Source organism: Silene latifolia, chromosome Y (genome assembly GCF_048544455.1).
Source record: "Silene latifolia isolate original U9 population chromosome Y, ASM4854445v1, whole genome shotgun sequence".
NCBI lineage: Eukaryota > Viridiplantae > Streptophyta > Magnoliopsida > Caryophyllales > Caryophyllaceae > Silene > Silene latifolia.
In genome coordinates, this window is record NC_133538.1 from 98,716,438 (window position 1) to 98,742,810 (window position 26,373).

A 26,373-nucleotide genomic window follows, 5' to 3' on the forward strand; every position below is an offset into this window, starting at 1 on the left:
GTTGATCACCGCCATCAGTATGATAATAACGTCAAACTTTCTAGCAAGCCAACCGTTATTAGGTAATCGTTAATCAACTGATAAAATACGAAGTATACCCTTGTGAACCTGTAAGAGATTTACAAATGTTATCACACTAATTTGTGGAGGACACAAGCTCCAACATATATATATATATATATATATATATATATATATATATATATATATATATATATGTATATATAGAGGCGGGATCTCGTGAGTTTTGTTCTTACGGTGAATTGTGAGTTTGTGCTTTAAAATATGGACCATTGATAAAAATAGATCTTGCGATTGAGATTAGCCCAGCAACCATGAAAACTGAATGACGTGTACTTAAATATTAACCACTCTTATCTCTTTCTCTTTGTCTTCCTTAAAAATTCTCCCAGAAAATTATATTAAATTAAAGTAAATCTTGTTTCCCCAAATCAATTCAATTCAATTTGAATCAATCTCTCGAATCATTACTGCTCTATTTACTTACTCTACTAGTATATATTTATATACTGGTTTCATCTTCTCAATTCACTTTTTTCATCACCATTACCATTAATTAATTATGCTACCTCGCCTAGGATTGTGCTTGAGTTTCCGATCATCGTCTTCATTTCACGTTTCTCCTTTTTCTTATCCATTCCGAGCTCTTTTATATTACCCACTACTGTATATTAAGAACACTCACTTTTTCCCGAATTTCTTTTTAATTTTATTTTTCCTGCATAATTGATGATGAACCGTTGGCTACTGCGGTGGTGTAGGAGTTCGATGTGAGCTGATATTGCGGTCGGTGCCATGTCGAACCAAGTTGATGCAAACTGGTGGACGAGGGAGTCCTATGGTGGTGCGAGTGTCCGGATGAGGTTCAATGGTGAGGTACTAGACTGGTGAAGGGTGTGGTGAAATTAATGGGGGTGGAGAGGAGAGGAGCGGAGCAGGTTGCTTGCGTGGATGCTGGTGATTGGAACAGCGGTGGTTGGTTCAGAGTGATACAGTGCTCTTGCTGACAGGATTTCTTGCGACGATTCTCATGCGTGTGCTCAAGAATGATTTTGTCAAGTAAGAACTTTAAATATAACCTTCACTTTTGTGTATATTTATTAGTTTTTTGCCAAGTTTTACTTCTAGATAGCAAATTGCAAACATGGTTGACATGTAGCTGTTTCTTTCAAGTCATGATAGTGGCTGTTTTGTTCATAACGTTTAAGATGACTGATGTTTAATTAATATTACGGTTAGTGCTAATTATTTTGTTAATTTGGTGAAAAGGTATGCACATGATGAGGAAACAGCTGAAGATGAGGAAGAAACTGGATGGAAATATATTCACGGGGATGTCTTTAGATTTCCCAAGTACAAACCCAAAAGCAGTTACATGTCAACCATGTTTAATCGATTTGAAAAGGGTCCGGCATCTGTTGCCAAAACCAACTCACATTCCTCCTTGTCGATATTAAGTCAAACAGATTTGGACAGTGTCCGAGATCAGTTGTCATCCATGGGATAAGCAATGACAAAGGGACTAATGCTCTAGATGTATGTTTGTTTGCTTTAGCCTTCAAGTCCATTTTTTGTGCATTTGTTTGAAACTTTGAATAATCGGTAACATGGAATCATAACCTATCAGCAGGTAATTAATCCTATTGTTAGCCTGGTTCATTCCTCATATTAAACCACCACAAATACGATACTCTTAAACTTATGGTCAACACCCAAGACGAAGAGAGAGATAAGAGTGATTAATATTTAAGTAAAAGTCGCGCGTCATTTAGTTTAAGAGCAAATTTGGTATTGATCAAAGTAGTAAAAAAACAAAAGTGACACCGGAATAACATCACAATAACAGCAGAATAATAGTAGAATAACAGCACAATAACACGTGGTAAAAAAAAAAGAAAAAAAAATCAAAGTCGTAAAAAAATCAAAGTGGCACCGGAATAACATCACAATAACACCAGAATAACAGCACAATAACATGTGGTAAAAAAAAGGAGTAAAAAAATCAAAGTGGTAAAAAAAATCAAAGTAGTAAAAAAATCAAAGTGACACCGGAATAACAGCAGAATAACAGTAGAATAACAGCACAATAACTCGTGCTAAAAAAAAAGAAAAAAAATCATAGTCGTAAAAAAAATCAAAGTGACAGCAGAATAACAGCGGAATAACAATAACAGCAAAATAACAGCACAATAACATGTGGTAAAAAAAAAAGAGGAAAAAAAATCAAAGGAAAAAAAAAAGCACAATAATGGCATAATAACACGAGGTAAAAAAAAATGAGTGAAAAAAAATTCAAGCAAAAAAAAATTTGGTACAAAAAGAGAAAGAAAAAAAGGTAACATAATGAGATTAGAGAAAAACATAAGAGAAAAAAAAAATCAAAGTAGTAAAAAAAGCATAATAACATGAGGTAAAAAAAAAAAGAGATAAAAAAATTAAAGTAAAAAAAAAAAAGAGTAGCACTAGAAAAAAGAGAAAATAAACTAAATAACAATACAACTAAGATTAATATTGACCACTCATCTCTAATTTAATCTAATGGTTGAGATTCCTCCAACTCACAACTCACCATAAGAACCAAAATCACCAAATCCAATCTCTCTCTCTCTCTCTCTCTCTCTCTCTCTCTCTCTCTCTCTCTCTCTCTATATATATATATATATATATATATATATATATATATATATATATATATATATATATATAGAGGCGGGATCTCGTGAGTTTGGTCCTTATGGTGAGTTGTGAGTTTGGAAAATCTCATCCATTGGATCAAGAGAACCAACGACTGAGATTAAACAAAAAATAAATAAAATAAAGTATGCAAAACGCTGTCATTCTCCCCACCACAAATAAATTAACAATTAAAATCAAATTGAAACCAACATAACATGGAATCATTTCATCTTCATCACAATCGCACATTCTTCATCGTTTGTTCTCACTCAATATCTTTCTCTCTCGAACATTTCTACCGCCGTTTCAATCAATTTGGTAAGCAATTGTTCTAACATTTTCCATCAAATTCAATTAATTTTAGGTTTTTGTCCGCAATTTCGCGTAGAGATAAAAGAGGACCCATTTAAAGTTGAATCTGGGACAAGCTCAACCAAACCTGAATCTGACAGTGTTGATTCGAAGTTATCTAGCAATCAATAATTTTATATGCTGATAGTGTTGGGCACATTATGACGGTTTTGTACAGTTTACTGAGTTTGCGATTGCTCTTATTGGTATCGGAAGGTAAGGATAGGTCTAGATGTCTGAGCATTTTACATATTCCAGTTTGTGTCTTACGATACGCTGTCACCAAGGATACCTGTAAAGCATTTTAGCTCATAAATTAAAGTTTCAAACCAAACTCCATCAATATAATCTTCTGTAGCTTCTTGGACCACTTTAATACATTTTGCTTTGAAGTGCTGCTTCATCCTGCTTAATATTTTGACTATTCTTATGATGTTGCAGTAGTTTTGCTATGTGGAACTTGGAGAGCACAGACCCACCTTTGGTGGTACTTTCACAGATATTGCTATGTGGATATTTTGCCCCTTCAATGGTCCGGCAACCCATTTAAAGTCGGGTTGACTAATATCTTTTTGAATCGTATTGGCGAGCATGTCGTGGATCGGGAACACTTTACTCTTCGGGTAAGTAATTTTAACGGAGAGTTATTGAGCATTTACTGCTCTGAACACATCGGTGGTAGGTGGGTCGATGCAAGTACACTGGAATATATAAATGGAAACAAGGCAATTATTTATGCTTCCAAATGTAGACATGCCACTTATGCTCACCCGGGAACGTACATACAAGGGTCATCAAAGCTGGGGATTGGTGTTAGAAATGATATTGATAAAAGCAAGTTCTTCGTGGACTCTAGTACGAAGTACTAGAAGTACAAGATCATTGCCGCGGAGTATCTTGGAAATGCTGTGGAGGAACCGTGTTGGGTTAATTACATGAGAGAGTGGGGTCCAACTGTTACTTATGACGCGTTTTCTGAAATAGACAACAAGATAATTAATCATCTCCCGAGAATATTCCGTTTTTCAATGGAGAATGTAATGGAGCTGTTTCCGACTGAGCTTTGTGGGGGAAGAAGGACCAACGGGGCCTAAGGAGAAGGATAACTGGTTTGGAGATGAGAGATGGTTATTAGTTGATTACTGCTCTCCTTGAGTGTAGAATTGTAGAATAACATGGAGAATAACAAAGACAATAACAAAGAGAATAACAAAGAGAATAACAAAGACAATAACACGTGGTAAAAAAAAAGAAAAAAATCAAAGTGGCACCGGAATAACATCACAATAACACCAGAATAATAGCACAATAACATGCGGTAAAAATAAAAGTGAAAAAATCAAAGTCGTAAAAAAATTCACAGTAACAGCAGAATAATAGTAGAATAACAGCACAATAACACGTGGTAAAAAAAAGAAAAAAAAATCAAAGTCGTAAAAAAATTCACAATGAATGAGAATAACATCACAATAACAATGGAATAACAATAACAGCACAATAACATATGGTAAAAAAAAAGAGAAAAAAAATCAAAGTCGTAAAAAAAATCAAAGTAACAGCAGAATAATATCACAATAACAGTGGAATAACAATAACAGCACAATAACATGTTGTAAAAAAAAAGAATAAAAAAATCAAAGTCGTAAAAAAAATCCAGGTAAAAAAAAGCACAATAATAGCATAATAACACGAGGTAAAAAAAATAAGAGTAAAAAAAATTTCAAGTAAAAAAAATCCGGTACAAAAAGAAAAAGAAAAAAAGGTAACATAATGAGTAAATTAAAGATAAACATAAGAGAAAACAAAAATCAAAGTGGTAAAAAAAAAAACATAATAACACGAGGTAAAAAAAAAAAAAAGAAAAAAAAATTAAAGTAAAAAAAAAAGTAACATTAGAAAAAAGAGAAGAAAATAAGTAAATGACGATGGTTTTATATGACATGTAAGATTTTATCTTGATCACTCATCTCTAATATAATCTAGTGGTTGAGATTCCCCCAACTCACAACTCACCATAAGAACCAAAATCACCAAATCCAATCTATATATATATATATATATATATATATATATATATATATATATATATATATATATATATATATATATATATATATATATATATATATATATATATATATATATATATATATTATCAAGGGTTAAATTTTACAAGTATCTAGTTAATACTTGTAAGATTATTTGGGTGTTGTTCTTGGGTGCTACTTGAAGGAGACTTTTCTTTGAAGGTTTTTCTAGGAGGATCATCCAATTTTATTTAGCTCAAGAACACACTAGATAGGTGATCTAGTTTGTGCCCATTTTTACCATCAATATCAATGTAAGACCATCCCCAAGCAAAGGTCGCGCTAATTAGATCACGACCCTGTTTTACTCTTAATCCCACTTTATTTATCTTGAACTACTTTCACCCTCCCAAGCAGAAGGTCACGACCTAGGTCATCAATCCAATCATTTTTCACTTTCCAACTAATTACATCTCTCTACATTATATCACTTTTTCATATATATATATTTTTATTAATTATTAATATTGTCAACCAATCACATATCGCCACATATAGGTCATGAGTTGGGTCAATTTGCTCCACCAAAGGTCACAAATTGACCACCAAAGGTCACAAATTGACCTCTTCTCTCCAAAGGTCACCATAATTTTTTTGTTAATTGATGATTAGTGTGACCAAGCAAGGTCATGACCTAGCAATTGACCTTGCTTGGGAATGGTAAATTATTTTTCTTTAATCTTTATTATTATGCTTTTATATTTGCATACATGTTACATAGATAACTAAAATGACATATTATGAGATAATTTGTTTTAATTAGAGAGTCTAATTAAGATTTATGATCTTTCAATTTAAAGGTCAGAAATTCATAAAATGACAACAAATATTATTGTCTAATACATTTAAAATCTAACATGTGATAAACTAGAATGTTCCTAATTATAATTTACAAACCCAAATTAAACCAAGTAAATCGTATAAACAATACGGAAATTGAGCCAAGTAAATTGAGCAGGTGTCAAATTAACATTTGGCAAGTAGAAAGTTGAACCACAATAGCCCTTCATCCTTTGTCCTCAATAATCCACTAGAAAGTTCCGTACTATTTCAACCCTCTCGTCCTTTTTGGTCAAATTGCCATTTCACAAAGCCACAAAGTTCAAAATGAAATCCAAACACCTTAATAACCCATTTTAATAATGCCCCATTTTAATCACACCTTAATAATTCTTAACGGCTTAATAAAACCAAATTTTCATTACCTATTTTTACAAATTCATAGAATTGAATTAGGAAAATCCAAACACAAACCCTAAAATTGGAAATTAGGGGAAACTGATAGATTAGGGAAAACAGAGAAGGAAGGCAAAAATTTGTAGTATTGGACTGATCGGCGACGACGAGGAGACACCAACGGCGAGCTCAAGTGAGGCGAGGTGAGGTCACAAGTGCCGTCGAATTGTTGGTGGTCTGATGGATGGGTTTTGGTTTGAGTGTAGTGAATGTGTGAAATGAAAAATGAGGGTTTTGTTTTGGATTTTGCATATTTGGTGTGTCCGACGAACACGGGCCGTGTTCTAAGTGGCTAAGTGGTTGGACCGTGTCCGAGACATGTCCGATTAAATTAAAAACCAAGGACATGGTTTTTTGCGTGTCCAGAATGTATTTGGGTGTGTCCATGGCGTGTCCGTGTCGGACACCGTGTCCGACACGCGGACGCTACAAAAGTGCCATGCAACCTAGCTCATACTCAGTACTTTGAAAAATCAATGATTGACATATACAGTGTTGTTCGTAAATTCTGTAACAGCAAAGAATTACGAAAGGAATAAAGATGCAGTAACGAAATAAATGCCAAAGATCAGAAATACCGACAGAGGAAAGGTAGTGACACGGTACGGAACCGCTGCCTTAAAAACTATTTCTCCGGTGCGACCGTGGTGGCGATCAGCAACGACCGGTAGTCCCCAAGGATTACACTACTGCTGCCTCACAAACTCGCCCACTCGAATTTGTAAGACCTGGAACGGACTTAAAGCTGAACCCAGAAATTATAGAGAGAGGAAGAGGTTTGAGAGGAGAAGAGAGTAGAGAGTTTATGTTGTGTGTTAAACTGACAGGAAGACCTCGGTATTTATAGCAGAAGAGAGCCATAAAACCGTCCCCTAAAACGCAGCAGTCAATGACTGAAAGTGGGGAGTAAACTTCTCACCCACTAACAGTGTTGACTGACTCATTCAAACACACAAACAAACTCGGCCCAAAAACTCTCAAAGCGCAAAAGGCCCAAAAAGGTAAAACCGGGCCTTGGGCCCGCCCCGCAGGGGCTCTACCCAAACCCAAACCCGAGCCCGAGCTCGAGCCGGGCCGGGCCGGCGCGCGCGCGCGTGTGTGTTGGACCCAAACCCACTGGCCCAACAAACACACACAAAACCCACCTTGGTCCATTCTCTTATCCATACAAAGGACAAAGGGATATATAAATCCCACAACTTTGTTGTTCACCACCGATGTGGGATACAAAACAAAGCAAAAGTTGAATTTGCCTTTTCTCAAGGCATCAAATCCAACAATCCCCCACGATGGCTAAGAGAAAAGGAAAGAAATTTCTGAGTAAAGGAAGGATTGGATACTTAGGTATCAATATCTTTCGATTTGAATTGACACTTTAGTGAAGTGAGGAAACAACTTACTTACAGCGAGAGAATATCTTGCGATTTGAATTCCTAACTGAGCTTCGGTCGATACCCCCCACAACACATATCATACCTTCTAATTAAGACCGTCCCGCGATTTCAGAGTGCAACGCGCTCTTTTAGAGTTTCATGCGTTACCTTGGTACTAATAGGGTGACCTCAAGACTTCTCATAGTCTTAGGATCATCACACCTACGTAGGTGGCTCAAGTGCTTCTCAGTAGCACTTCTCACACGAGCCATTAAGGACATAAGTCCAACCTGGTGTATAATTCATCAAGTGCGTCTCAAACGCACCACCATAAAGGCTATGAATCATACTATGCCATAGGAATGAAACTTTGGACCTAGTCAATCTCAACCTTGACTTAAGGACCTAAGCCCCATTCCCCTCGACGTATTAACGACTAATCTCTTAGTCAACCCCTTAGTAAAGGGATCAAAGAAGATTACTCTCGGACTTCACATAGTCCACAGTAATCACTCCATTCTCAAGGAGTTGTTTAACTGCAGCGTGCCTTATTCGCATGTGTCTCTTTTTCGAATTGTAGACACTATTCTTTGCAACGCCAATAGCAGCTTTCGAGTCACACAAAGATGGAGACCTGTCGGCACCGTCCTCCCCATACTGGTACATCAGCCAATAGGTTTTTCAGCCAATCGGCTTCTTGTCCTGCCAACTCAAGAGCTATGAACTCCGACTCCATGGTAGAGCGTGCAATACAAGTCTGTTTAGAAGACTTCCACGATATCGCACCTCCACCCATGGTGAAGACATAACCACTAGTAGAACAAATCTCATCGTTACCTGCAACCCAATTTGCATCACAATATCCTTCTAACACAGCAGGAAATTTACCATAATGCAAACACAGATCAACTGTTCCTCTTAGGTATTTTAGCAAACGACGAAGAGCATTCCAATGTTCGTTACTGTGGTTATGTGTATAACGACTCGCCTACTAACCGCATATGCAATATCTGGTCGAGTACAGTTCATAAGAAACATCACACTCCCTAGGATTTTAGCATACTCTTCCCCGGGAAACACTCATCACCCAAGTTTTTACTCAAATGTATACTAGAATCATAGGGTGTTCTAGCAGAGCACAACATCAAAGCAATTTAAACTTTTTCAACACTTTTTCAACATAATGAGATTGACTCAAAGAAATTCCATTGGAGTTTCGGATAACCTTAACTCCTAGGATAACATCAGCTTCTCCTAAGTCCTTCATCTCAAAGTGTGATGACAGAAATTCTTTGGTTTTAATTATCACATCTAAATTGTTACCAAAAATAAGCATGTCATCCACATATAGGCATATAATAACACAATCAGATTCTATTACTTTGGAATAAACACATGAATCAGAATTGTTAATTATAAAGCCATTACTCATCAAAGTAGTGTTGAATTTCTCATACCACTGTTTAGGTGCTTGTTTCAGACCATAAAGTGACTTGTTCAGTTTACACACTTTATTCTCTTGACCCTTAACCACAAACCCTTCAGGTTGCGACATATAGATCTCTTCCTTTAGCTCACCATTCAAGAAAGCAGTTTTAACATCCATCTGATGTATAATAAGGTTATGAATAGCAGCTAAAGCGACAAGAGTTCTTATAGTCGAAATTTTGGTCACAGGAGAATAGGTATCAAAGTAATCAATGCCCTTCTTTTGTGTAAAGCCTCTAACTACAAGTCTAGCTTTGAACCTTTCTATTGTACCGTCAGTCTCATTTTCTTTTAAAGATCCATTTACTCGTAATGGGTTTACTACCTTTAGGTAAATCACTCAACTCCCAAGTCTGATTAGAAACAATAGAATCAAGTTCACTTTTAATAGCATCTTTCCAAAAATTAGCATCAATGGATTTCATTGCCTCACTATAGGTTTTTGGGTCATCCTCTATTAAAAAGGCTGAAACAAACTCATCGCTTGCACAAACAGAGTATCCATATTCAGATAAATGTGTTGTAACATAATCACTATAATCCTTTGGACATCTAGGTCTTTTACTCCTCCTAGGTTGAACAGCATGATCAATAGGAGTGCTACTACAACTAGCATGTGAAGACATATCAATAGATGCAACAGGTAATGAAGTAGATGAAACAACATTTTTCTGAAAAGGGAAAACATGCTCAAAAAATTCGGCATCTCTAGCCTCAGATATAGAACGGTCACTCAAAGACATAAATCTATAGGCAGAGCTATTTTGAGCATAACCTATAAAAACGCAATCATAGGTCTTAGGTCCAACGGTAGGTCTCCTAAAGTCAGGTAAACCCACTTTAGCCAAACACCCCCACACTCTAAGATAACTCAGGTTAGAAGGATAGCCCTTCCAAATCTCGTAGGGTGTCTTGTCAATTTTCTTATGAGGTACACGGTTAAGAATGTGACAAGCTGAAAGAATTGCTTCCCCCCACATATCGTCAGATAGGCCAGAACTTAAAAGCATAGCATTCATCATTTCCTTTAAAGTTCTATTTTTACGTTCAGCTACACCATTGGATTGGGGTAAGTAAGGTGGACTAGTCTCATGTATTAAACCGTTTGCAGCACAAAAGTCTGCTAAATAACTGGATTTATACTCACCACCTCTATCAGACCTTACCCTTTTAATCTTCCTGTCGAGTTGATTTTCGACCTCATTTTTAAAGTTTATAAACGATTGTTCTGCTTCATCTTTAGTCTTAAGCAAATAAACTCGAGTGTACCTCGAACAGTCGTCTATAAAAGTCACATAATAATTCTTGCCACCTCTACTTGCAACATTTTTGAAGTCAGCTAGGTCGGTGTGAATTAACTCAAGAAGACTCGTATTCCTAGTTGTCACAGGTTTACTAGGTTTCTTTGTGAATTTAGCCTCAACACAGCTACCACATTTAGAGAATTCTTGACTCGACAAACTTGGAATTAAACTCATGGTTTTAAGTTTTTTAATGTAGTCGATATTCACATGACCTAATCTACCATGCCAAACATCAATAGACTCAAATATATAAGCGAAGTAGATGCAATATTATTAAAAACAGAATCAGTGTTCAATACAAAAAGACCCCCAGACAGATAACCCTTGCCCACAAATTCCCCATTGCGCGACATTACAACCTTGTCACCTCAAAACAAGTTTCATGCCCGCTTTGTTTAACAAGGCACCAGACACGAGGTTTCGACGCAATGTAGGTACAAATAAAACATTATTAAGGGCAAGTGTTTTCCCGAGGTGAGTTTGAGAAAGATCTTGCCTTTGCCTCGTGATCTTTGCAGTGAAGAATTACCCATGTAGACGCATTCCCCATCGCCTATCTCCTCGAACTCAAGAAATAACCCCTTATCAAAGACAGAGGTGTCCTGGAAGCGCCGATTCAAGACCCATTCAAGAAGATTACCCACCAGATTAGCTTCAACAACCACAAGAAGAATGACATCATCAGTCACAAAGATTGGCTTCAGCTTCAACAGTCTTCTTATCGATGCAATCGGTAGGCTTTGTGACCCGGTTTCCCACAAACATAGCAAACCAAAGGACCCTTAGGCTTCTCGAATCTTTGCAACCGGCTTAGTGTACTTCCCTGGATCGGTCTTCTTTCCTTTACCCTTACCCCGACCAACCTTGGCCTTACCCTTACCCTTGAACTTTTCAAAGCATTTGACGGACCACCGGACTCAACCAAATTAGCTTTGACAAAGCAAGAATGATGCATTCACAGACCGTAAACAAAGGGTTGTCTTTGAGGCGATTTGCCTCTTCGGTCCTCATATGACTGATAAGTTCCATAAGGGACATGTCTTTCTTTTTGTGTTTTAGCTGATTTCTATACTCAGACCAGGAGAGAGGGAATTTTTCCAACAGCACATTAGCAACAAAAAGGTCGTCTAATTTCATGCCCTCACTAACAATATCAGCACACAAGTTTTCATAGACATGAACCTGTTCCATAATAGACTTCCCATCCACTATCTTAAATTGCAGCCACTTACCCACAACATATTTTTTCTTACCCGCATCGTCAGCCCCATATTTTTTCAGTAAGGACTCCCAAATGACTTTAGCCGATTTATTATCAGCAAATAAATCGAATGCAATGGTTAACCATGTTATTAAGTATGTGACACCTAGCAGTTTTGTTGTCCTTAACAAATTTAGCAATATCATCTTCATTTGACTTAACTGCCTTAGCCGCAGGAGGGGTAGTCTCAGCATCAGACGGAACAACAGGTTTTGGCGGGTCATTAAATAAAACATAATCTATTTCCAACTGCTAAAAAAATATCAACAGTTTCTGGGACCAACGCTTATAATTCTGACCATCCAATTGCTCAATTTTCGAAATATCGTACAATTTTTTCAAATGACGACATACATGGCTACTGCACTTAATTAAATAGTTTTTAAATTGTTGTTCGTAAATTCTGTAACAGCAAAGAATTACGAAAGGAATAAAGATGCAGTAACGAAATAAATGCCAAAGATCAGAAATACCGACAGAGGAAAGGTAGTGACACGGTACGGAACCGCTGCCTTAAAAACTATTTCTCCGGTGCGACCGTGGTGGCGATCAGCAACGACCGGTAGTCCCCAAGGATTACACTACTGCTGCCTCACAAACTCGCCCACTCGAATTTGTAAGACCTGGAACGGACTTAAAGCTGAACCCAGAAATTATAGAGAGAGGAAGAGGTTTGAGAGGAGAAGAGAGTAGAGAGTTTATGTTGTGTGTTAAACTGACAGGAAGACCTCGGTATTTATAGCAGAAGAGAGCCATAAAACCGTCCCCTAAAACGCAGCAGTCAATGACTGAAAGTGGGGAGTAAACTTCTCACCCACTAACAGTGTTGACTGACTCATTCAAACACACAAACAAACTCGGCCCAAAAACTCTCAAAGCGCAAAAGGCCCAAAAAGGTAAAACCGGGCCTTGGGCCCGCCCCGCAGGGGCTCTACCCAAACCCAAACCCGAGCCCGAGCTCGAGCCGGGCCGGGCCGGCGCGCGCGCGCGTGTGTGTTGGACCCAAACCCACTGGCCCAACAAACACACACAAAACCCACCTTGGTCCATTCTCTTATCCATACAAAGGACAAAGGGATATATAAATCCCACAACTTTGTTGTTCACCACCGATGTGGGATACAAAACAAAGCAAAAGTTGAATTTGCCTTTTCTCAAGGCATCAAATCCAACATACAGTACTTCGTATAGAGTTTGTAAGTCTCACAAGTGCTGCGTTTTGGTGTTGCATCATCTCATTGGTAATTATGCGTAGAATCATGTGCATGAATTAGATGTACTTGCACCTATGCAAATCTCTGGAAGAATTTGGCAGACATACACGGTCCATGCATTGACATGTTTGATTATTATTACACAAATTCTTGTTTGTGACGGCACATATCCGTCACTCTTGAGTGACGGATACCATTTTAGCTCATAAAGTACCCACTTTTTCTCTCTCTGCAACACTATTTATGTGGTCCCCTTTCTCCACTAACCCATTTTGTTACCATTTTAACTCACAAAAGATCCGCCACAAATGGTAACCCTTCACAAGGAAGACCAATCGTTATTATTAATAATGAATATAGTTTATACGGAATACGATGCAAATTTTGGAAAGGACATATCGTATAATTTTGGACCTAAATTTTTAAAGATTTATTTTATAGGATTAATTGATAGAAATACTCCAAACTACGGGTGTTCTGTTCAAAATACTTCAAACTCTATTTTAACTACCAATATAACCAACTAATCCCCTGCTTCGATTTTATTATAATATCTGACCGGCTACCTGCTAAGTAAGTGAATAAATTTCTAACTCTCCTTTAACCCCTATAGAAAAAGAAGAAGGTAATTGAGATAATTTTGTGTGTTGTATTCCTCTGCAAAATCAGTACATATATACACCTCAAGGTTGATCTCAATATCAACTACTTCCTATTTTACATCCTATAAAATCGGAAACAAATAACAAAAAATATTTACAAATAACAGAATTGCCGTGAATACGAGATTCACGCAATAATATCGCCAATACCCCCCCTTAAGTTGGAGCGGGGATATGAGAAATGACCAACTTGCCAATTAAATCCTCAAACCGCGTACGTCCCAACGCCTTAGTCAAAATATCCGCTAGCTGAGAAGAAGTATGCACGTAGCAAGGAAGAATGATACCACTACGAATATGCTCACGAATGAAATGGCAATCAATCTCGATGTGCTTAGTGCGTTCATGATACACCGGGTTGTTAGCAATGTGCATGGCGGACTGATTGTCACAGTGCAAACGAACCGGAAATTGAACAGTGATGCCGAGACCGTGAAACATGCCCTTTAGCCAAAGAATCTCGCAAGTAGCTGCAACCATGGCACGATATTCAGCCTCGGTGGAAGATAAAGAAACCGTAGCCTGCTTCTTTGTTTTCCATGAAATAGGAGAACCGCCAATACACACAAAGTAAGCAGTAATAGAACGACGGGTAATCGGACAACTCGCATAAGCCGTGTCACAATAAGCCTCAAGCGAGAGAGAAGCATCAGCCTGAAACAGAAGTCCCTACCCCGGACTCCCCTTTAAAAATCGGACAACACGAAGGGCTACCTCCCATTGAGATGTAGTGGGTTTTTGCATAAATTGCGAGAGTATATGAACCGAATAACATATTTCAGGACGTGTAAGCGTTAAATAAATTAGCTTATCAAGCAAACAGCGATACCGAGTCCCATCCTCGAGAGGCGAGTCTTTAGCAAGTGCAAGCTGATGTTTTTCATCCATAGGAACATGAGCCGGCTTACAACCAAGTAGTCTAGTTTCAGAAAGCAGGTCGAGGGTGTACTTTCGTTGACAAACAAACAGGCCCTTTGAACTATGCGCCACTTCCAACCCAAGAAAGTATTTCAATTTTCTCAAGTCTTTCATAAAGAAACACGTACTTAGGTAGGATTTAAAATCTGAAATGGCGCTAGAATTATTACCCGCAATAACCAAATCGTCGACATAAACGAGAATATGTAATTCAATACCATTTTGACGATAAGTAAATAAAGAATTATCGGAAGCGCTCATAAGAAAACCATAATCACATAAGGCTGCATTAAGCTTCGCATACCAACACCGTGGGGCTTGTTTAAGCCCATAAAGAGATTTACGAAGTCGACAAACCTTACCCTTGACACCACGACTAAAACCAGGCGGCATTCTCATATAAACTTCCTCCGATAAATCACCATGAAGAAAAGCATTCCGGACATCCATTTGATGTAACTCTCATTTTTTAATGGTTGCAACTGCTAAAAAAGTACGAACAGTCACCATTTTAACAGTAGGAGCAAAAGTTTCGGTGTAATCAATACCTGCTTCCTGGTGATTACCGAGAACAACGAGTCGAGCCTTGAACCTCTCGATAGAACCGTCTGCATGACGTTTAATTTTATAGACCCACATACAACCAATGGCACTTTTATCTGGCGGTAAATCACAAATAGACCATGTCTCATTTGATTCAAGAGCGGCTATTTTCTCGGCCATGGCAGCGTGCCATCGTTCATCACGCATGGCCTCTTTGAAAGAGGTGGGTTCAACTTCATGATTCAAGGCTGCAAGGAAATGTCGGTGGGAACTCAAAAAAGTATTATAATTCACGTAATGAGTTAAAGGATAGAGACTACCTGAGAACGGAGTAGATGAAGGTGACTTGGATGGCTCGGTCGTGTCAATGTGATCCCACGAAACATAATCTTTGTGATTTTTGTTTGGAATTTTGTCACGTTTGCCTCGACCAAGTTCGACAGCCGGTGCTTCAGTAGGTATTTCTTCACCCAGTACCGTGTCATTAGTAGCAACATTCTCAGCAGTTTCAACATTCCCATCACTGTTATCCCTTGAAATTTCATGAGAATTTGAAATGGAAATGCTACTGTCAATTTCGCTCAACTCAACCGAAGGTGTGCTTACACCAGCCCGTGGTGTTTGATCAGGAGGACAATAATCCGGGTCAGAGTGTAATCCATGATCGTCAAAATCATTGAATTCCAAATAAGGCACTGATACAAAAGTTCCGGATAAAGGAAATTCCGTCTCAACAAAACTCACATCACGACATTGAAAATACTCGCCGGTCTCAAGATCAAATAAATTCCAACCTTTCTTTCCAAAAGGGTAGCCAACAAAAATACAACGACGACTCCGACTAGCAAATTTATCAGACGGATTTAAGACTTTTGCATAAGCTAAACATCCAAAAACACGGAGTAAAGTGAGATCTGCTTTTCGACCAAATAACAACTCAAAAGGTGTCTTTCCTTCAAGAATACGAGTAGGAGTTCTATTAATTAAGTAAGCGGCTGTTAAAACACATTCTCCTCAAAATTCAATAGGTAACCCCCCTTGAAATCGTAACGCACGTCCTACATTAAGGATATGACGATGCTTACGTTCCACCAGAGCATTTTGCTGTGGCGTTCGAACCATCGAGGTCTCATGAATAATCCCATTTTCGCGCAAATAAGGAACTAAGGGCTTAAATTCCGTACCATTATCGCTACGTAATTTTTTGATGTCACAATTAAATTGTCTTTTAATAAGAGCAAAAAACTCTTTTAAAAGGCGTGTCACTTCATCTTTTGTTTTCATCAAATAAACCCATACACAACGCGAAAAATCATCGACAATGGACAAAAAATAGCGAGAACCACAAGCTCGATTAGGAACATAAGGACCCCAAACATCACAATGTATCAATTCAAACAAAGAATCGGCCTTATTAGTACTTAAAGGAAAAACGGAACGTGTTTGTTTGGCCCGAAAACAAATATCACAAGTTTTAATAGCTAAATTGCGCTTACAACTACTAACTTGAGGAAGGTGCTCCATTGCTTTAGAAGAAGGATGCCCTAACCGTTTGTGCCAAAGTTCAAAATCCCCTTTGTCTTCGACCACATTAACACGAGTTGGAGCCACCACACGCAATAAATAGAGCCCATTCACGAGTTCACCTTCACCAATCCTCGTCCTCAAGATAGGTCCTGTATAACACAATTACTATTAGTGAATTCAATACATAAGTTTCGAGCCGATAAAAGCCGTGACACGGATAATAAATGACATTGAAAATCCGGTACATATAAAACATCATGTAACACAAGATCGTTGTTAACCCGAGCACTGCCTTTATGCGTGGCTTTTAATCGAGAACCATTCGGTAGCCCAACCTCTAACGGTTGGATGGGAACAACATAATCGAATAGGGATAAGTCACCGCTGACATGGGTCGATGCACCCGTATCAACTATCCAGTTTAAATGTTGCTTACCATTGAGACGAATATGATTGGCGTCAACACTTGGCTCACCATTAACGGAATTTACTTTGGCAGTAGAGGACATGCTGCCACCATCAGAACCCGCACCAGTACGCGGACCACGGCCCTCCGGAAATCCATGCTTCTCCCAACAACGCGACTCCGTATGCCCGGGCTTGTTGCAATGCGAACACTTCAGCCGTGGTCGTCCCTACGGCTTCGCCCCTGTTCCAGCCGTCGATCCACCCTGAACAGCAAAAGCCATCGCTGCCACACGCTGTTGTGTGAGATTACGAACCTCTTCCTCTTGAACCATGCGAGAGTAAACGGAGTTCAGGGAGGGTAAGGGTTCGGTTCCCAAAATATTGGAGCGAGCAGTAGCAAAATAGGGTTCGAGACCCATCAGAAATTGACGAGTTTGACGAGTCTCGCGACGCTTACGAAGGGTAGAAGGAAGACCACAGGTGCAGCCGGAGCAATTACAGGAAGGAAGAGCATCATAATCGTTGATGTCATCCCATAGCTTCTTGATGCGACCATAATAAGCCATTACGGTCTCACCATCGAGTTGTTTACAATTAGAAATATCAGATTCTAATTAGTAGATTTTGACCCCGTTTCCATGTGAAAAACGCTGGCGTATATCGTCCCACAATTCAGCCGCGGTATCTCGATAAGAAATCTGAGATCGAAGGTTTGACTCGATTGTGTTAAAAATACAAGCGATGACCGTAAAATTAGCTGTCATCCAATCGTCAAGGTCCTCCGAATCATCCACCGGTCTCTTGAGTGAGCCATCGACAAAACTTAGTTTCCGCTTTGCCCCCAAACCATTACGAAAACCCTTGGACCATTCCGCATAATTAGAACCGGTGAGCACGACATGAGTTATCCTGGCGCCGACTCCATCATTATTGGAAAGGAAGTAAATGGGTTTAATGGTGTGGGTAGCGGGAAGATTAGTAACAATGGCGCCTGACATTATGTGGGTGTCGATTTAACAGAATCGAAACCAAATTGATACCATATAGAAAAAGAAGAAGGTAATTGAGATAATTTTGTGTGTTGTATTCCTCTGCAAAATCAGTACATATATACACCTCAAGGTTGATCTCAATATCAACTACTTCCTATTTTACATCCTATAAAATCGGAAACAAATAACAAAAAATATTTACAAATAACAGAATTGCCGTGAATACGAGATTCACGCAATAATATCGCCAATAACCCCTCCTTTTCTTTTTATTTCTCTGTTAATCTATTCACCTAATCAAATCAATAAGCTCACTCTCTTCTCCAACACATACAACCCCATTATTGATCTAACTCCACCTTGCACCACTTTCTACCACCCTAACCCAACCCATATTGCCACAACCGCCAATCGTCCATCTCACCGGAAATGGACTCGTCAATGGTATGCAAACAAATTAATAATACCTGCAGTTAAAATCAGTACAGACCAAGGTCATTTCTTTACCAATCCTTAAGAGTAGAAGATGATAAAGAAGAAAAAATAACCTGGATTTCCAGGTATGAATAAGACATGCAATGTGGGATTTGGAGAGTGAATTTCCCGCAACTCCGTCATATGACTGCGCCCACCAAATAAAAACATACTCCGTATCACATAAACCATATATCATTGGTAGCAGATTTTCCATTTTCGACGGAGACAATGACTCGTTATTCTTTATTTCTTTGATTCTGGATTGTAATGGAATGACTCCATACACAGATTGCGCTTGTATTTCATACAATTCCCGACGCATTTTCCATTCTATTCATCCATTTCATTTCCCTTTTTCATTGAGACGAAGCTAGTAAAATCACACATGAATTTAGCAAGAAAAGGGAAATAAATCAAAAGAATAATAAATAGTTTGGCGGTGGATTTGATGTTGTCTTTTGGATAAATTTATTTCTTAATTTGCTTGTGCTGTTGGTCCAATATGGCAACAGTTAAATGGTATATTGTTCGATTTTCGATATATATAATCAGGGACGAAGCTAGGACCAAATAGTAAGGGGGCCCGGTTTATAGACATACGAACGATGAATTACCATATTTCGTATATTTTAGCATTGTCAATTAACATCACACCTTTATTACGGAGTACTATAGTTATGATTATTTTTGGAAGTATATAAATTATAAATTGCTTTTTCCGATGTAATAACGAAGTTTCACACACGTTAATTTTTTTTTTCTTTTAAGATACTAATAAGCTTTCTATTGTTGAACCTTTATCAAAGATTCATTAGGTGCACAAAAATTAAGCCACATAAGGTATAAGATCATGATAAAAAAAAGGAGTATGCACAAAATAAAACAAATTTGAAGATTATTATTTAGTCTAATTAAAAAAATTGGTCAATTTTATTTTGCTTGAATAAGAATTTTTTTAGTATGACAATTTTATCTTAAATAAAGAATTTTAAAAATATTAGAGTTAAAAAAAACCAAGATTCGAACTCAGGACCTCCTACACCTAAACAACAGCCAAACATCAATTACCATCTTTGCCAAGTTAAACCAATGCTTAATCAGTTAACTACTAATAAATATACATAGTTTAACCCAAGGCTGCCCGGGCCATGGCCCATCCGGCCATGCATGTGCTTCATCATTGTATATAATACTTACTCTTTATCAAAAATAAAAAAATGGAAGAGAGAGATATAATTTGTAAAGGAAGAAGATGAAGAATAGAGGAGTAAAGAAGGGGTAAAGGAAGAAAACGAAGACTCATAAAAGAGAAAAAATGGGCACAAAACAGAATGACCTGCTACAATAAGTTAACAAAACAACCAATTCTATTCAAAGCCAAGGGGGCATTAGTTGGTTACATTGGTAGTTAAAATAAAGTTTGGAATATTTTGGGCAGCACACTCATAGTTCAGAGTGTTCCTATCAATTAATCCTATTTTATAAAGATGAGCAAATATGTCCACATAATGGCTTTAACTTGAAGTTAAAAGTTTTAAAGGTGTATAATAATTTAACACCGTCTCATCAATACAATATATTTATCTTGTGTAAGCATAAGTACCTAGAAGTCCACATGTAAATGCTAGTGAACAGAAGTTCAAAGCTACGTTTTTAAACCGCAAATGAATTTAAAGCGGTCTTTATGGAAGGCAGATTTGAGAATGATTCTTGTTCACCTGAAATTGTACAATATAATGAAATCTGAATTTTGATCCATTTTTGGAAGTGAATGTGACATCTCATAAAGACTCTACCTGTAGTAGAGATCGAGAATCTAGCGTTTTGATAAGCCTAATATTGCGGCCTAAATTGAGCCTAGTAGTGTTGCCTTATTGTGCCAAGTAAAGAAGCCTTAATTGAGCTTAATGATGTGGCTTTATTAAGCCAGATTCATTCATCATGGAAAGAAAATATCCAATGAAAAGTCATGTGGGACTCATATATGCTTGAAGTTTGATATGAGTAAGGAAAATTATTTATGGGTTTAAATCTTGACATGCACACTATGGCCTGAAGTTCAAAGTGTTTGCAAATAATAAAACTATGACCCAAAGTTTATAGTATTTACATATACATAATTATGAGCCGATGTTCATAATGTTTACAAATATTAAAATTGTGGCATGAAATTCATAGTGTTTGCAATTCACGTTTTTTATATGGTGATTACATTTTGAGTATTAAAACAAGAATAAATTCGGGGTTTATTCATGTATGTCAAAAGCTCATAAACTATGGCATATGAGATTTATTAATGATGTAATATACTTTTCATGTGAAATTATGATGGAAAAAAAAATATGATTTGAACACTTTATGAGTGATATCTTGTCTCCATGTAAAATTATGATTTTATTGGAGGAAGTTATGCCACCGATAGTGGTCAAATACGAGGACATGCTATGTTTATTTTAAAACACTAATATTCCGTATGAAATAGGACATTTACTTTAGTCCTGAAATAAGAGTGATCACGTGACCAATATTAATATATGGTTGGTTGAACAGTACAACTAATTTGAGAGTTGTTAAATATTTTGTCAACCTTGAAGGGAATAATTGATTTGTAAGTTGAATTGTGATCAGCTTATATGTATTATCATGCTATATAGCACATTGCAACGTTGTGATAAATATATGTATGTCATTATTGTATATGTTGACGATTATAATTATTGGTCATATGAAAATACTCAAAGAGGAATATACTCCATTGGAATATAGATGAGTCTTGCCTACATATATGAGACACCTATTGTATTATATGTCACATCATTTATCCGATTGAATAAGTATGGCTAACTACAAGTTTAGCATGAGAAATATAGTTAACAAAAAATGTGGCGTGTGATAAGGGAAATTATTGAGACAACCGATTTTATTAAAGATTGTCATGGATTGTGGACAACATAGAAAGTTGACATAAAATAATTCAGATGTGACATATTAAGGCCATCAGGGTTCTTATTATACCCGTTTTGGTAAACCTGAAGTTTATCATAAGGAAAATATAACTGGTGAAACTCTCTCATGTAAATTTATTAAAGGCAAGACATTACACAAAAATTGAGTATATTTGATATTAGAAATCTAACAACTACTCGGAGTATAATAAAGAACTTAAATGTTCATGTATGGATTGACATTTTTCTTTGTAGATTTTCACTACATTACTCTAATCGTTATGGTACTTCTGGAGCATAAACTAATTTCACATGTGTAGCAAGACACTCATTTAAATCATTATTCTCATATGCTCAAACTTCAGGTTGAGACAATAATAATTTAAATGAGTTTCTTGCTAAACATGTGAAATTAGTTTATGGTCCAGAAGTACCATAATGATTAGAATAATGTAGTGAAAATCTACAATGAAAAATGTCAATCCATACATATATGGCATAATAAAGAAAAGCGCGCAAAGGTATTGGATGAATTATTCAATAATTATCGGATTGATTCTCCTGAATACAATGAATCAAGGAATGATAGCTACACTCTTTTTCCCGTCGACTAGATTTTTTTTTATCCCAATGGGTTTTTCCTAGCAATGTTTTTAACGAGGTAGCACTATAAGCGCATTATTACGCTATAGTCATGCCATCATGGTTGTTGAGATGACAATTTGTTCAGGAATATGGCCCTGTTCTTTCTGGCTTATTTTCAGCTCACTTCAGTTCAACTCAGCTCTATTCAGTTCAACTCAGCTCAGCTCATCTCCATTTAGTTTAACTCAGCTCAGCTCCATTCAGTTCAGCTCAACTCAGCTGAGTTCAGCTCCACTAAATTCAGCCCATTTCAATTTTGTCCATCTTAAACTTAATAATAATAATAATAATAATAATAATAATAATAATAATAATAATAATAATAATAATAATAATAATAATAATAATAATTATTATTATTATTATTATTATTATTATTATTATTATTATTATTGTTATTATTATTATTGTAATTATTGTTATTGTTATTGTTATTGTTATTGTTATTGTTATTGTTATTGTTATTGTTATTGTTATTGTTATTGTTATTGTTATTTTAATGCAGAAAAGTTTTGGATCTATATTTCATGATAAAACATAAAGTACAAGATCATTGCCACTCTTTCTTACAAAGGAGACCATAGTAGTCCCCTAAGATGAAATAAGTAAAAGCCTAATAAAAAACCTAAGAAGTTCATGAACCATACAATCATAGGTTTACAACCTTATTAATTACAATATAAAGATTTTCTAGGGAAGATTTAGTCCCCTTAAAAATCCTATTATTTATTTCCTTCCACACATAGTATATGGTGACCGTCAAACTAGCCCTGTGCTTGTCAGATCTTCCGGTGGAGATAAAGTCCTGCATAACATGAGCCAACGAAAAAGATCTCAAAGGTAGATGAGTCCAGTGAGCAATCTCTATCAACACTTGCCTTGAGTAAGCACAAACAAAAAACAAGTGAGGCAAGTCTTCACAGCTACATTTGCATAATGCACATCTATTAACCAAGTGCAGTCCACAAGTCATCAATCTATCCACTGTGGGTAAGCCATTATTCAGGACCATTATTCCTGTGAAAGAATGCTTGGGGTGGCAGCCTGTACCATGAACCAGGGAAGACCAAATGATAGGAGCTCTTCTAGCTCGGATATAGTCATACACGGCATTGGTGTCATACCTCATATGAGATGTGCAGGCCTCAAGCTGCTGGATAGTCTGAGCAGGGGACACTGCAAGTCCTAAGAGGAGCTCTTTCATCTTTACCACATTATTCCAGTACCAGGAATTAGTAATGGATTGGTTTGCTACCTAAATACTAACACCTTTTAGTACATAAGTATGTATCCATCTAGTCCAAACACAACGAGGTCTGTAAAACAGTTTCCACACCCATTTTAGCATTTGTTCACAGTACAATTCCAACTTAGAACTTGTTTTATACCTAACCCTCCCTCTCATTTAGGGGAGCATAGAAACTGCCATTTCTGGAAAATATGTCTTCTAGACCCATCTGCAATGCCCCAAAGAAAATCCTTGCAAAGTTTGTGATTCTCTTAGCAATTTCTTTAGGAAGTAACACACTTGCCCCCCCCCCCCCCAAGAAACTATTAAGGCCAAATTTAATAGAGTTAATAAGAAGAGCTTTACCTGCATAACTGAGACTGTGATTAAGCCAATGCATGATTCTACTCTTGATTTTGTCCAAGTGGGGTTGATACATATCTTGAGTGATTCTTGCATTAAACATAGGAGTCCAAGGTATCTGAATGGAAATGCACCCATACTAAAACCTGTAGCTTCCAAAATGAGATTCCTGACATCATCTGCAACTCCACCCATATATAAATCAGTCTTAGCAGGATTAACATATAGTCCAGAGAGTTTGCTAAACTGATCTAGGCAATGTGCTACTGCTTGTATAGATGGAAAGTACCCACGAGTAGAAACTAACAAGTCATCATCAAAGACAAGATAAGTTAGGTTCAATTGAACACAATTAGGGTGATAAGAGAAGTTAACAACCCTAGGAAGTTTTCTAAGTAACCTTGACAACACATCCATGCATATGACAAAGAGATAAGGAGAAAGAGGATCCCCTTGTCTCAGCCCACATTTCCCTGGGAAAAAACCTTGAACTTCACCATTGATTAACAATGAGTAATATGGAGAAGTTATGCATGCCCTAATCCAATCAAAAAATTTAGAGGGAAAATTAAGTTGAAGCATACTATCCTTAAGGAACCCCCAATTGATAGAGTCAAATGCTTTCCTTATGTCAACCTTTAACAAGCATCTGGAAGTGAGATATGCACGGCCATATTTAGACACTAGCTCATGAGCCAACATAGTGTTGTCAAAAATGTCCATATTAGCCATAAAAGCAGCTTGTTCAGGACCAATAATGGAGTCAAGAACTTGCTTTAGCCTATTGGCAAGTAATTTACTCACCACCTTATAAAACGTGGTGCAACAGGCAATTGGTCTAAAGTCTTTGACAGTGAGGTGGGTCTCCATTTTAGGAATAAGCACCAACAGAGTTGAGTTAGCAGCTTTAGGCATTGTGCAAGTCTGAAAAAATTCAAAAACAGCTGCTTTAAAGTCATGTCCAACCAAATTCCATGCATCCAAGAACCCTGAGGAATACCCATCAATACCAGGACTCTTGTTCCTATCTATGGACTTTAGAGCATTAAGTATCTCTTGAACCCTAACCTGCTGCACTAGGAGATTACAAGTATCAGAGGGGATAGTATCCTACTAAAATAAATGGGCAGGGAGAGGTAGAACTGGGGAAGAAGGGCCCAAGAGGGTTTTATAATAAGAAATAAAACCATGGGAGACCTCTTTAGTTCATGTACATAGCTTCCCAGACTTATCCTGGATGCTTCCTATGCTGTTTCTGACTCTTCTATTAGCTAACCTAGAGTAAAAATATCTTGTACTAAGATCATTTAGCTGAAGATTCTGAACTTTGGCCCTTTGAAAAAGAACTTGCATTTCAGCTCTCTTTACCATCAGGTAATCTTATAACAAAGTTTTTTCCATATCAATAAGAGTAGGGTCCATGGGTGAGTTACTAAGTTTGTCTTGACATTGGTGGAGTGCTTGTTTACAAACTGCCACCCTATCAGAGAGGTTAGTAAACGAGGAAGTGTAAATTCTCCTTAAATACCCTCTTAAGCTTTTTAAGTTTCAGAAACAAAGTACCAATGTGACTACCAAAATACTGATTACTCCACCCTTCCTTCACACTCTCCTGAAATTGGGGGGAAAGTGCCCAACAATTCAATTACTTAAAATATGATTTACAAGGGGTAGGCATGTCAGCAATATTAACCAGGCAAGGAGAATGGTCTAAGACTCCTGTATTCAGAAAAGTAGCAGTAGAATGAATGTCAGATAGCCACTGTGGGGAGGCTAATATCCTATCCAACTTAGCCCATGTAAGGCCATCACCCTGCTTGTTGTTCCAAGTAAAGTGACAAACTGTAGCTGGGTGATCCACTAAACTACAAACATCTAGACAATGGCAAAAATCATTAATATCTGCTATTTACACATGAGAGCTACCCAATCTTTCCTCCATTTTTAACACCACATTAAAGTCCCCTAAGCACAGCCAAGGTAGAGACACCTGAGAAGATATACTCTGAAGCTTATCCTAGAGCACCCTTCTATCCAATCTTGCATTATATGCATAAACAAAGGTCACTTCTATGCATTTGTGAGAAGCAATATGAAACAAGGAACAATGAATATGCTGAGCTGATTTGTGCAATCCTGTAAGAGAGATAAGAACAGGTTTCCAAAAGACCCATATTCGTCCATTATATTGACTATCATTATTATGAACTAGATCATAACCAGAAAAAGTCTTACTAACATCCTTGATGGCATTGTACTTAACATGTGTTTCAATCAGAGCGCCACAGTCCACCTTATTAACCAGCAAGAAATGATGAGTTTCTTGTTGTTTCAAGGGATCATTGAGACCCCTAATGTTCCAAGATATGAGGATCATGGGAGGCATCTGCTTCCCCTGGATCAAATTCTAAACCCTTATCAGCCACTACATCTAAATCTTGCTCATCCCCAGATTCAACATCAACAGTCACTAGGTCAGTAGAGGCAGGCTCAATAATATCCACATTTTGAAGCATAGAGAATCTATTAGAAAGCTTTGTAGTCACTGTATTCTTAACTCGAGATTGCTGAAGAACCTCTTTTTGGGGGCTAGTTGGTTTGTTGTTCCCAACATCTCCAGAATTCTGAGGTGCTACAGGCTGTTTTGGCCTATA

At 37.3% G+C, this 26,373-nt stretch overlaps 1 protein-coding gene, 1 long non-coding RNA gene and 1 pseudogene across 3 annotated transcripts; 2 read left to right on the forward strand and 1 right to left on the reverse strand.

Moving 5' to 3' along the window:
• Nucleotides 1-364: 364 nt before the first annotated feature.
• On the forward strand, nt 365-4,461 carry LOC141626701 (uncharacterized). 2 transcript variants are annotated; one of them, XR_012536294.1, is made up of 3 exons: nt 371-1,080; nt 1,291-1,900; nt 4,418-4,461. It is a non-coding gene; the product is annotated as an uncharacterized LOC141626701 (long non-coding RNA). The 2 variants fall into 2 exon arrangements; XR_012536293.1 differs by lacking the exon at nt 4,418-4,461 and having other exon boundaries at nt 365-1,080; nt 1,291-1,978.
• LOC141634243 (hypothetical protein At1g04090-like) lies at nt 3,210-4,203 on the forward strand (annotated as a pseudogene).
• Nucleotides 4,462-22,777: 18,316 nt separating the features above from the next.
• LOC141628588 (uncharacterized) lies at nt 22,778-25,903 on the reverse strand. The gene is made up of 6 exons (XM_074441709.1): nt 25,819-25,903; nt 25,413-25,594; nt 25,248-25,331; nt 24,934-25,081; nt 23,723-24,795; nt 22,778-23,332 (listed from the first exon to the last, which is right to left on the reverse strand). Exons 1-6 carry the CDS (start codon nt 25,901-25,903, stop codon nt 22,778-22,780), a joined length of 2,127 nt encoding a protein of 708 aa, XP_074297810.1.
• Nucleotides 25,904-26,373: the final 470 nt, after the last annotated feature.